Source organism: Channa argus, chromosome 1 (genome assembly GCF_033026475.1).
Source record: "Channa argus isolate prfri chromosome 1, Channa argus male v1.0, whole genome shotgun sequence".
NCBI classification, from domain to species: Eukaryota; Metazoa; Chordata; class Actinopteri; order Anabantiformes; family Channidae; genus Channa; species Channa argus.
This window is the reverse complement of record NC_090197.1, coordinates 27,877,930-27,890,741: the sequence shown is the minus strand read 5'-3', so window position 1 is coordinate 27,890,741 and position 12,812 is coordinate 27,877,930. Positions and strand designations below refer to the sequence as shown.

At 41.3% G+C, this 12,812-nt stretch overlaps 1 protein-coding gene across 16 annotated transcripts in view; it reads right to left on the bottom strand.

Annotated features, from left to right (window-relative positions):
* The window catches only part of ubr2 (ubiquitin protein ligase E3 component n-recognin 2), a 38,200-nt gene that overhangs the window by 13,162 nt on the left and 12,226 nt on the right, over positions 1-12,812 (bottom strand). For 10 of the 16 annotated variants that reach the window (XR_010914906.1, XR_010914902.1, XM_067511478.1 and 7 more), the window contains 14 exons: positions 12,315-12,601; positions 11,447-11,485; positions 10,749-10,862; positions 10,537-10,667; positions 10,238-10,376; positions 10,030-10,092; positions 7,855-7,975; positions 7,667-7,774; positions 6,226-6,314; positions 2,058-2,156; positions 1,098-1,261; positions 882-981; positions 654-782; positions 347-530 (listed from right to left, as the gene is read on the bottom strand). Coding sequence is in view for 14 of the 16 variants with exons in the window: in XM_067511478.1 (XP_067367579.1) it covers positions 347-530; positions 654-782; positions 882-981; positions 1,098-1,261; positions 2,058-2,156; positions 6,226-6,314; positions 7,667-7,774; positions 7,855-7,975; positions 10,030-10,092; positions 10,238-10,376; positions 10,537-10,667; positions 10,749-10,862; positions 11,447-11,485; positions 12,315-12,601 (1,767 nt within the window). In the remaining 2 variants the exon portion in view is untranslated. Of the gene's footprint in view, positions 1-346; positions 531-653; positions 783-881; positions 982-1,097; positions 1,262-1,885; positions 1,985-2,057; positions 2,157-6,225; positions 6,315-7,666; positions 7,775-7,854; positions 7,976-10,029; positions 10,093-10,237; positions 10,377-10,536; positions 10,668-10,748; positions 10,863-11,446; positions 11,526-12,314; positions 12,602-12,812 lie in introns of all 16 variants that reach the window. The other 6 variants (XM_067511404.1, XM_067511422.1, XM_067511495.1 and 3 more) reach the window with 3 other exon arrangements.

The following is a 12,812-nucleotide window of genomic DNA, read 5'->3' as shown; positions in this document are numbered from 1 at the left end:
GGTTTCCAGTTCACCTATCTCTCCATTTTTCCAGTATACCAGTACATAGAGATGTATTACCTAGTATATAACAAACCATAATAACTGCAGATAAGTGGTAAATGGCCTGACTTTAATTAACACTACTCAAAGCACTTTACACAGTTTCTCATAAACTTACTCACACTGACAATCACAGATCAATGGTGGAGGCTGGACACACTGGAAACTCAAAGATACTTCAACATGACAGAAGGAGCCAGGAGTCAAACCACTGACCCTGTGATTGGTAAATGATTGTTCTATCTCCTAAGGTTCAGCTGCCCCTATATAAGGACATGTTGGGTATAGGGTGAGGTGTGTTTACCTGCCAGCAACCGGCAGACCGGCAGGTGTATGGACACCTTGTCCTGAGACACCTGGTACCTGAACGTCTCCACACTGTGACCAGCCAGGCTCAAAATGATTGGTTGCTCGCCATCTGGGAGGCTGCTGTGACAGTGACTGAGCGCGCTCAGACACTTCCTGTAGGCCTCAATCAACACACGCTCCTGGGAGTACAGGGAGTAAAGGAAAGGAAACCATAAAACACTGGAAACTCTGATATATGTTGTGTGCTGTATGTAGCATGTTAAATATTGTGTTAATGTGTAATAAGTTGAATGTAGTCTCACGTCAGTGGAGCACCACTCCTGGATCATGGAGATAATGTGAGTCAGCTTCATCTGCAGAGTGAACGCTGCTTCCCACTCCGGCTCCATCTCTATGTGCTGCCCCACCTGCCTCACCACTGGGTCCATACCCTGACACAAAATGACCAGGTCAGAACCAGAGAGACAAATGGGTTCAGACAAAACCGTCAGGTTGTCCCTGTCAAGCTGAACCTCAGATGTGAACATTACCTGCATACACTTAAGCAGCTCCAGAAAAGCATCCAGACCCTCCAAAAACTTAGCTCTTAGCTCATCACTCCACTCAGAGGGACAGCTGATTAGAACATACCTGCACACAGATACTGTTGTTATTGAATGACCAGTTTTCTCAACCAATTAGCAAGAGAAATAATATAACTAAATAGTGTTCAACTAGTATTTACATGGCATCTAAATAGTCCTTACTTGAGGTCTCCGATGAGGCTATGGACTCGTGCAAACTTGAAGGCCTGCTGGGCAGTGTACCGGTCAAATTGAAAGCGTCCCTGCACGTCTCTGTGCCTAAGGTGGTCCACAAAGGTCCTGATGATGGTGGTCATCAGGTTCTCCTCCACCATCAGCATCCGGGCCTGACAAACACATACACACCCTAATTTACAAAAATCCTCTTTGAAAGGTAATTCTACTAATTATTATGTCAAACACCAAACATTAAGCAGCATTACAGTCAGGACAGGCTTTTTCCACCTATACTATACCTATAATTTTTATCTATCAAACCTTCCTTTTACTTACACTCTGAGTAAACAAAAGTTTTTGAAATGGAGATATGTTTCATAGCTCTTGCAGTTCTAACGTACTAAAAAATATTTTAATATATCAGTTAATCACAAAACATGATACTATGTGAAGTGTTACACCCATACATACTTTTATGTACATACATTAAAATGTATTTATTTACAGATGACAAATACATACATACATTAAATGGTTTGATTGGAACAAACCTTTTGTGAATTCAGACTGAACTCAGGGTGTGGTAGTTTGGGGGAAAAACAAACTTTAAAACTCAAACTAAACCAGATTCTTAAAATTGAAGCCAAATAATAGAGAAAAAAATAAAGTCTTGAAACAGATGAAAAATGCTCAAACATTCAAATAAGGGATAGTAAAAATGGTGGGACTAGCTTAGGGTTGATGTAAAAACTGTTACAGATTTCTCAGCTCCGACACAAACACACTGGACTCACCAGTGAAGGAACGGTGAAAATTTGTACTGACAGGTCAGTGATGGAGAACTCACGGTCGTGGTCGTCTTTCACGTAGTCACTCTGCAATCGCTCATAACTCTACCAGCAGGAGAGAAAGGAGAAAGAGAGGAGGTGTGTGGAGGTGCAGGGGAGGAGAAGGAGGAGTACTCACCATGGTTGGGACGGTGAAGAGCTGTACAGACAGCGATGTCACTGACACCGATCGCTCATGATCATCCTCCATAAAATCTGTCTGGAGGCGTCTGTAGTTCTAAAAGGGGGGGGGGGGGGGGGGGACATTTCACCTCTGGGTCATTGCTGCTAGGCCGATGTTCCCCCAACCCCACCAAACTATACCTCAACAGGCCCAAATGCAGAGTCTAGAATCAAACATGTCGAGGTTTACTCTCGAGCCATTTTCCTCCTATTACTGTCACTTCAAATGTCTGGGTTTATTAACATTTGTCTTAATTCAGTTGTATAAAGGTACAAGCCAGTATCTGATTACCACTGTTTTTAGCACACAATTTTGGGCTGTCTGAACATTAGTGTTTGCTGCTGTGATGTTATACGAGGCTATATACGAAATTTAAAATGTTTACTGCCTTCACACCTGCAGCATGAGGACCCAAAAGAAAGGAAAACCTCAAACACTGTAAGTCTATATTACATAGAAAAAGTGTCCATATTGATTTAAGACTTAGTTTTATATTAGTTTTATGTCAGTCATGTTCTAAATTCATCATATTGTCAACAAACACCATACAGACACAAAATCTTCACCGCTCATGTTTGGTTATTTGTCAGTCTGCAGCCTGGATTTTCTTGTTCGTTGACCGGACAATATGTAAGTTTAATGTTAGTGCGGCCCGCAAGTTTTATATAATTGGCACTTTTTGTGCAAGCTGGAGCTGAACGAACCTACCAATCACAGTCGAGTATATGACTCCTGGGGGCGGGCCATCCGCCGGGCTTGATGCGAACAGAGAAACATTGCACAACTATGGAGGCGCCCATGTAACATCACATAACCGTCACACAATTAGTATTTCTTACTGTATTTAATATGAGCATGTTTGACTTCGAGCTGGACAAAGTCAATGTTACCTGCGTTAACGACCAACACGATGTTCCGTTGACGATGTCACCGAGGGGAGTGGACCTTCGATGGGCCACTCAGCCAGCTCCCACCCGCCATCTCGCTTTGGAGTCAGGCTGGAGCCTCATCGGGGGCTTACACGCCTCGGTTATATAATCAATGGAACATCGGTGTTGGCTAGGACATACCGCTGAATCCACGGGGTTATTATAGAAAATAAAAGCCAGTAAATAACGCATCCATGGCTGCATCCTATCGTTTGTATATAATAAATAAATAATGGTGACATACTGTCCCAGCTGATAATGAACAGCCCAGTAGCAGTCACCATTTTTTGCGCTGGCTATCCTGGTATTTTCTACCATCTATAAATGTTATGGTGTTAATGTCATCATGAAAGACATGACCCCTTCTTCTTTAATGTTTAATGTGCCCCTCCTGTGGTTCAAATGGAGCTCATTGACCTGCAGTGCAACTCTGACCTCAGACTTACTGACGATCATCTTCAAGCCATACTGAGGGTCTCATCTGCTTCCTCCCTCAAGCCAAATGTGGCTCAGCTATGTGAGAGAAAGCCCTGCTAGGTCTCTGGCAGCAAGACGTAGGCAAGAGAAGCCATGTTCAGAAGAACCCATTGAAGTTAAAGAACTGTTAGTAGTGATGTTTGAGAAGATTGGATTTTTTTAATAAAGCTTTTTTTGCAGAATACCTGATGCAGCCCAGCCTCACCCAGACTGCCTCCTGTGGCCCCCAGGTAATCGGAGTTTGAGACCCCTGCTTTAGACTTTTATTGTTGCATAAAAATGATTAAAAACCCCGGCTGAAGTGTTTCTTTATTCCAAGACTCCTTTTCCTTTCGGCTGTTCCCTTTCAGGAGTTGCCACCGCGAATCATGTACCTCCATATAACCCTGTCCTCTGCATCCTCTTCTCTCACACCAACTAACTTCATGTCCTCTCTCACTACATCCATAAATCTCCTCCTTGGTCTTCCTCTAGACCTCTTGCCTGGCAGCTCCAACCTCAGCATCCTTCTACCAATTTATTCAGTCTGTCCGATGAACATGTCCAAACCACCTCAATCTGACCTCTCTAACTTTATCTCCAACACATCTAACATGAGCTGTTCCTCTGATGCATTAATTCCTGATCCTGTCCATCGTCACTCCCAAAGAGAACCTCAACATCTTAAGCTCTGCTACATCCAGCTCTTCCTCCTGTCTTTTCTTCAGTGCCAGTGTCTCTAAGCTGTACAGCATCTCTGGTCTCACCACCGTCTTGAACACCTTTCCTTTCATTCTCACCAATACTCTTTTATCACACCTGACACTTTTCTCCACCCGTTCCAACCTGCTTGCACTCGCCTCTTCACCTCTTTTCCACACTCTCCGTTGCTCTGAACCGTTGACCCTAAGTACTTAAAGTCCTGCACCTTCTTCACCTCTGCTCCCTGTAACCTCACCGTTCCACTAGGGTCCCTCTCGTTCACACACGTGAATGAGTAAGACATTTCTCTTCCTTCATGGTAAAACAACTTGAACCCTGCGTGAACCCTCCTAAGCTCCTAGCATTTCTACCTTTCGACCTGCAAGCCTTCAACATTCAAAGTCCCTACTGTCAGTCCTATGTTCTTAGCTTTCCTCTTCTCTCTCTGCCTACGAACACGCCTTCCTCCTCTCCTTCTTCTTTATTCCAAGATGCTTGTAAATATTCTCCATATTCTGCACATGCATAGGAGTATGGTTTCTTTTAATGTATTGAAACATCGCTGTTGTATTTAAAATTGAGAGAATATGCGAGTGTGTTCTACATTTACATTTATCCAAAGCGACTTACAAGTGAGGTACAAGGCAAGCAAAAATCTAAGTCAAGGAGAAAACATCAAAGCAAAGTCCTATAAGAAAAGTGTTCACAGTTCACGAGTTACAAGTGCAAGAGAGCAGAAAGTTGTTGTTTTTTTTGTTTGGTTTTTTTGTTTTTTTAAGAGATTTAAGTGCATAGGAAGATGCGGAAGAGTTCAGTTTTCGGCAGTTTTTTGAATATTGGGAGAGTCAGCTGAGCGTGCAGCGTTTGGTAGCTCGTTCCACCATCGTGGGTGTTCTGCACTGTTTTTAGTTATATGGTTAATTCTGCTGTCTTGGCCAGATCTATTCAAAATGGTTAAATAAAGTATCTAAAAACCACACTACACATTTTAATTGGCCTTCATACTTTACAGCTCATACTGTACATTTCAGTCATTCACCTGCGACAAGGAGCTCGCACTGAATGTCTGCACAGAGCCCCAGGTCAGGTTTGCGTAATACGATTCCTATACAGTTTATTTAAACATGATGACTGTATCCTTAGAGTTGATAAGAAGCAGAAATACGGCTTTTGTTTGTTCACAATGAAATGAGAACAAACCCGAGAGAAAGAGTAAAATTTGTGTCTGTTTTGCAGGAAAGTTCTTATATCCCAGCAATCATTGCCAATCAGCCTTTGCGTCAATCAGCCATACTATGTAAACTGCAAACGTTACTCGAATAATGTTAAAACAAGCCAGTTCCTGTTTATAACTGATATTCTGAGGAAAACTGCTCAGATTACAAGAAAGCAAACCAAAATTTAACATACTAGAAATCCAAATGATCGGGAGCAGGACTGTAGGTCATTCAGGTGATTAATCGGGGGTCTGGACAACATTCTTATTGAATGTCAAGCGATAAATCAGTTGGGAGTGAGCGGATTGGGGTTAAAATCAGACCAAATCTGTACAGTGTCTTCCCAGCATAAAAAAAAATTTCACTGTATAGCTGCTTTCACACATGCACGGCCAAACTGAACTTTCTAGACTTTACCCAGAGCAGCAACATGTGAGAATGCAAATGTTAGAGTCAGACCAAGACCCCTAGTACAAGTTCGGGTTATGTGAGGGGGTCCTGTGTGTGGACAGAGCATGCTGCTCTTTCCTAATTTGTCAGGAGAATTTATTGTGAATGGACATGTAATGACATTTCTACCATTTCTTCTTTGATTCACAGTTTCAAAGTGCAAAGTTCTATCATGTTTTGCCTCTTGCATGCTTTGACCAAGCTCCACCCCTCACTGAAATCTACCAAAGTTTCTCCCCCCATGTTAGCACTTTTTTATTATCCTATATTACTACAATGATACAGACCCAACTATAAACACAACATGATCAAATAAACTGGATGAGTGAATCAGGTGTGACTACAAACTGTGCTCATTAGGTGCGTTACCTTGGCAAACTGGATTGCAAAGATCTTCTTGTACTTGATGTCCATTAGGAGGCTGTTCATCAGCAGCTGGTGGTAAATGTTCCTTGCTCCTAAACACACAATTTAATTTAATACTATTAATCCCAATTTAGACACTTTTGTTAAACAGCTGCACATAGATAAGGGGCTCTTCTGGCTCAAAAGAAGTCAGAGGTGATATAATCCCAAACATATGCACAAATGTACAGGCATGTGTCCTCGTCCTTATGATGGAATTAATGTTTATTCACATTGTTTCTACAAACAATTTATTTAAGACATTTAACAACATTTAAGTAAATGCATGCACATAATTTTGGACTTTTGGAAGTTACAGTGTGGGAAGTCAACAGCTTGACAGCTTTAACAGTGTTACATCCACTGAATGCAATTTTCAACCACAAGTCTCATTAAACTGCACTTCCCTATATTAGGTAGATGAAACAGAAACAACCATTCATGGAAATGTTGTGATTGTTTCTTACATGTCACATTACACCTGGATGATTATGGACCTAAATAAAAAAAAAAGGTTGGTTGAGAAGAGAAAGATTTGAGTGGCAGGCTAACTGGTGCACAACATCACGTTTCACAGTAGCCTTGCATAAGTTTAATTCTATCCGCATACATCTTATTTATATGTCAAGTTTCGTCATTTGCTAGACTAGACTGACTCTACAGAGGACTGTGGGCAGTCCCAAAATTTCTGTCTATGTGAACTGTGTGCAACTGTAATGAAATCAAGTTATTTTATTTATATATAGCGCCAATTCACAACAAGGAATTGGCGCAAAGGTGTAAACCCAACAAATTCCCCTTTAGCAGCACTAAGCAACAGTGGACAGGAAAAACTCCCTTTAACGGAAGAAACCTCCAGCAGAACCAGGCTGAGGGTGGGTAGCCATCTGCCTTGATCCATCTGCACATGTGCAAAAAACAGCCTGCAAAACTAGCTGCATATTTCATACTCAAAAGTTATATTAAGTTTAATATCAAGTTATGCCTCCTGTGTGCACTGATTGCACAGAGAAATCAAGCGATTTTTCATGTGAGAATGGTTCTAACTTAGCCATCTCCCACTGTGTGTTACATGTCTGAGACAATGACAAAGGAAGAATTCTTCTAACATTGTCTGGAGATCATGTAACAGTCAACATTGAAATTCAACTGAGCTTTACTGACCACATCTTCTCTTTCTCTCAGGCAGCAGATTTACTCTCTACACCATCAGAAAGATCAGACCCTACCTTTCTGAATATGCAATCCAACTCACTGTGAGGGCACTGGTCCTCTCAATTATTGCAATGCCCTGTTAACAGGGCTACCAGCAGCACATTCAAAGCCCTTGAGAGGATCCAAAAATCACCAGCGCATCTCATTTCTGATGAGCCAAATACATACATGTACCTAAATGTTTCACTACCTTTCCACATCATGGAGTCATTGAGCATCAGTCGGTCAACCAGTGACGAGTTTTCTCCTTCAGGTCCTTTCTGCAGTCCAACCTGACACAGGATCCTCCTCAGACCATCTGAAACACATGAATATGGTCAAAACCCACAGCAGCGGGGACTCACATGCTAAGATCATGAGAATGTAGTACTGACATACCAGAGTACTGAATGATCTGTCCCAACCAGCTGAGAGCCTTCAGAGCAAAACACTGATGTGCAACAACAGATGAGTGCATCACCTGAACCCTGAGAGGCTTCGACTGACGGCTGGTGTTCCTCTGGGGTCCAAATATTTAAAGAGAACAAAAGGTCATTAACCAGGTTAGCAACCAAGTCAGTAGTTAGAAGGGTTGGGAATAAAACCTGGGTTCCAAATTAAAACAAAATAAAAAACAATTCTAGGTACCAGTAAAAAAACTAAACTTTGCTTTTGCTTATCAGCTCCATACAAAGGCTACATATCTGCAAGGATCTACATTAATGTCCACAAGAGGGACCTGTCACATGACAACACTGTGAATCAACACAACAGCATGTTCATTTGTTCAGATGCCAGTTAGCATGCATGGCAAACGTTACAAACTTCAACATGGTATGACCTATGTAGACAGTCTAGTGTGTTACCTCAGGTAAGACACAGCAGCACAGTGCATGCTGGAAGCTAATAAGTTGCTAGTCTGGTTGCAGATCAAATCAAACCAAAAATTTAAAGCAGAACAGCATAACCTCTCCTTCTACATGCTTCTAGACTACCTTTACAACTCGGATCACCTGTCAGTGAGGTTAATCCTATAATCTGAATGGATGACAGGAAAAATGAAATGTGTTGTCAATGTGTTTGCTCTCTGCACATTGGTGGAGAAACAGTCTTTAACACAATTACCTGTGCCAAAGATTGTATCTCTGCTGTAGTGGTCGGCCAGTCACACCAATCTGGCATTTTTAAATTATTTGTTTTGGTCAATGTTGGCCAAAAAGAGTTAAAAGACAATAAAAATAGGTTATCAGCACATGAAGAAGTAAACCTCTCAGAACAGCAGTAATGTCAGCTCTGCCCATGATCTCTCACCCACCATTGTGGTAATCACAGTAGCTTGTTGGCTTATTCTAATTACTGTTAATGCACTTGGAGCTAAGCAAGTGGTGGTGGACGAACCCAACCCTCCTTCTGCCAGCGGGACAGAGGTTAAGGATAGTGAATTCTAAATTTTAGAATTCTATATTCTTTCTTCTTTTTGTGATTAATATCAGGGCTATTATTTATGTAGACGACATTTAAGTTGAAGGGAGCCATTTAGTCTTTCTCAATGTGTGTGCTCTATGTTGCAGAAATTGTTACTCATTTGTAAATGTCCATATCATGTACAGAAAACCATAAATCAAAAACAAGGATTTTTGACCCCACCCACCACTGCTAGTGGGGCAGCACCAACTCAAGGTACAAACAAATTTAGAGAGTAACACTGTACAGAAATGATTAGTAAATGGCTCTGCACTTCAAATTAAGAGGTGTAGGCAAACAAACTGAAGCCAAACTGTTTAATTGATTAAGTCACCAATTGGACACCCATGCTAAAGCTAAGCACAATAACAAGAACAACATCTCTATATAGACTATGCTCCTAGCTTCATGAGCCTACATTTGCATCCAAACACCATTGATCAACATGTTTGTGCATGCGACTATGTTTAATACAAAGTTTAATTAACATTACCCATCAATACTGATATTACAACAGCAATATTAGCATCTATAAGCCTTTACCTTTTAGCTATCTAACTAGCATCAGCCGTAATGGTATCAATCATCTTTTCCTTTGTGCTGTTCCCTTTCAGGGGTTGCCACAGAGAATCATGTGGCATCATAGATTCATAGATCAAACCCTGTATGGTTATTAATCATATTGCAGTTATACACATCTAATACAAGATACACTGATTTTTACTTCTATAACAAACCTTTACTTAGTCCTGTTTCTCACAATAACCCCATACAAAAGCCATTGCAACACTAGATGTGTTGAGATCAAGCGCACATAAGTAAATAAAATTTCCTTTATTATTGTTGCGTATGAAAGCTGCTGCTGAGATTGTTCTTACTGCCTCACTGGCAATACACAGGATTGAATCACGCATACACAGAGCATTTATTTCTGAAAACGTGCACAACCAATGCTCAAAATCAATGTGCACACAAGCTTGCCATTAAACATATTTGAATGTGTAGTTAAAAGCCGAAAGATACTCTTTGGTCAGTAACTGGGTTAGTAACCAGATTAGTTATGAGGTCATTAAAAAAAATTTGTTACCAGCTCAGTATTCAGTAACTCACCACAATCACAGACTTGGCCTGGTCACAGAACTGGAAATCTCCATATCGAACTGACTTCCTGCCCTGCACCAACACACAACAGATAAACAGGTGAGCCCAGAAGAAGCTTTAGCTGGTAACATGGATTTGCTCTTTTTACAATAACCCTCATGTAATACTGATCTGCAAGCAAAATGTAAGTAATCTAGTAGTCTTTAAGGATACTGACATCTCTGTCGACGGTGGTCGCAAAGCTGACGGCTTCTTTCTGGCTGCAGTTAACAGCTTTTTGCAGCGTGTAGATCACCTGCTCATATGTGTGGACTTCATCATTGAACAACATGCAGTAGTAGGTGTCTCCTCTCTCCCTGCCCATAGACAGAAAGGAAGCATCAGAAAAGAGAGTTTCACTGAAACACCTGTGTCAATTGTACCTAACCTGAACTCAGATCAATTACTTTAACTAAAGTGGGTTAATAAAGTGAGTTAATATGTTTAATAATGATTCAGACTAATGTGTGTGCCTACGGTGGCTCAAGTCCTGCAGGTAGCTGGTCTTCCTGCTCCCAGGTCAGTAGGTCCACAGCGTACCTCAGGATGATGGAGAAGATGCTGTAACCACGAGCAACCAGGTCAACTGGGAGTTGATCTACAGGGTCCTGAAGGAAAAACAGGACAGCGTAATTATTACTGAAAGACAGACAGAGAGAGACAGGTAAATAGACAAACAGCTGTCCCACCTCCTCATTGTTTCTGCTAGTATCTGCAGGAGTGTGTTTCTGGCAGTAGGGACCCTTCTTCCAGGCTTCAGCATCTCCACAATCACAGAAACCTCCCCCTACTGAAGTGGTCATCTAGAGTGTTGCACACATGAACACACACACACATACAGAAACTCTAATGCTAGTTTAACCTGACAACAGTGTTGAAGGGTTAAATGAACTCAGAACAGGTTAGTTTTAAAAAGAATTAAAGTGAAGAAAATCACGTTCTAAAAATTCAGGCTCTGCTACTGAGTAGGTTACTATGGATTATATTCTTTATATAGTTAATATAGTAATTTTTATGACTTGATCTTGATGAACCAAATATTGAAGAATCAAATATTGTTTTTAATACAGCATTAGGATGATCCAAGGTTTAATTGAATTTTAAAATATAACTTAAAATATTACATGTTCAGTTGCTAAATTTAAGTGCAATATGAGACATAGTGGTATTGTGTTTATATTTTGTATTCTTTCCTAAAACAAGGTAATGTAATGTAGTATAAAAAACTGATCCTATAACTTCAAATGATCACAAAATGTGCCTGGAATAAGAGCCGTCCTCAGGAACTGTGCATGTCATGGTGGAGCATAGAGAGTGAATCAGTGGAGTGGGGAGAGGGAGGGATGAGTGGAGAGTGGATTGATTTCAAGTCTGTGTGTGTGCTCACCCTGTATCGATGGTCTCTGTGAACACTGCCCAGGAAACACTGCATACACAGAACACAGGTTGGATCAGCTGCACACTCCCTGCACACACAGAGATTTGGGTTAACAGCTGAAAAGGTACAATAACTGCTGTTTCAATTATTTTGTCCATCCTCTTTATATTAGTGAAAGTTGAAAGACAACAAAAACCTGTCAGGACATTTCTACAGGCGAGTTAGCAGAAGTACTAGCTGTGTGTTAAGGCTCAATTGTAATCTACATTACTGTGTCGATATTAATTATGTAAATTCCCCCCTGTCCAGGAGTGCCCAGATGGATTCTTTATAGACGAATGTGTGCAGGGCAAAAGTTTTTGTCTGCGGGGACTGTCTATTGCACGAAAAATAAACTCACCCACTGGTTTCATACACTAAAGGTATGTAACATTTATTTTACCATCTTTGATACTGTTTATGTCTAGCACTTACACATACTCTAGGTTCTTTCTGCATAGTTTGCAAGGCAGGCGGTAGGTAGGAGGCATCACTCTGTAACTCTTTAAAAATCTTGTCTTTCTGCAGTTAATGTTTTTTTTCTTATTTTAATTAATCATCAGATCAACTTTTACTTCTGAACCAGGACCTTTAGTTATTGCAACAAAAGCTATAGGAAAATAAAATGTGCCAAAGTCAGTAGGCTGTTAATGTGTAAATAGAGGTTTAAGCAATGTTTGATACTTGAAACCTGTTGAGATGTGTTTGCTGTGTATTCTTACACCTTTGACATAAACATTTCTCTGAGGATGTTCAAACTGAACATTTAGGTTATGCCTGCATGTTTAGGCTGCCACTCAAAACTCTAGCAAAATCAAAATTATGATTCGTCCTTTACCTGCAGGAATAGGTGGGCTCCCCGGCCTTGAACACATGTCCACACAGTGGGGATGGCTGGTTGTTCTCCTGCAGATGAGCCAGACCTGCAGCTGGCTCCTCCCCCAGCAAAAGCCACTCCAGAGGAGCCAGAAGCAGCAGCTGACAGGCCAAATCCTCCCTCTGCTCTTCCCTCTGCTCCTCCCTGCTGGTCACACCCCCATTCGGACCCACGCAAAGGATTTTCGGTACATATACAGCCAGGTGACGGTACACCTCCTGCTGCAGGTCGGCTGTCACCAGCCATCGCTGGGGGAGGGATCAGAGGGGGGGTTGTTATTAACAGTGAACTGCAGATACACTAAAACAAAAGAATGTTTAATTTTACAGTCAAACCATCGACAGCTGGAGCCTGCAGCGGAGCCTGCAGCTGGAGCTCAAACTAGGAATTAAAAACTATTTTCTTTCTGTGTCACACACTGATTAAACATTACATTTTTTGTTGTGTGTTTTACACCCC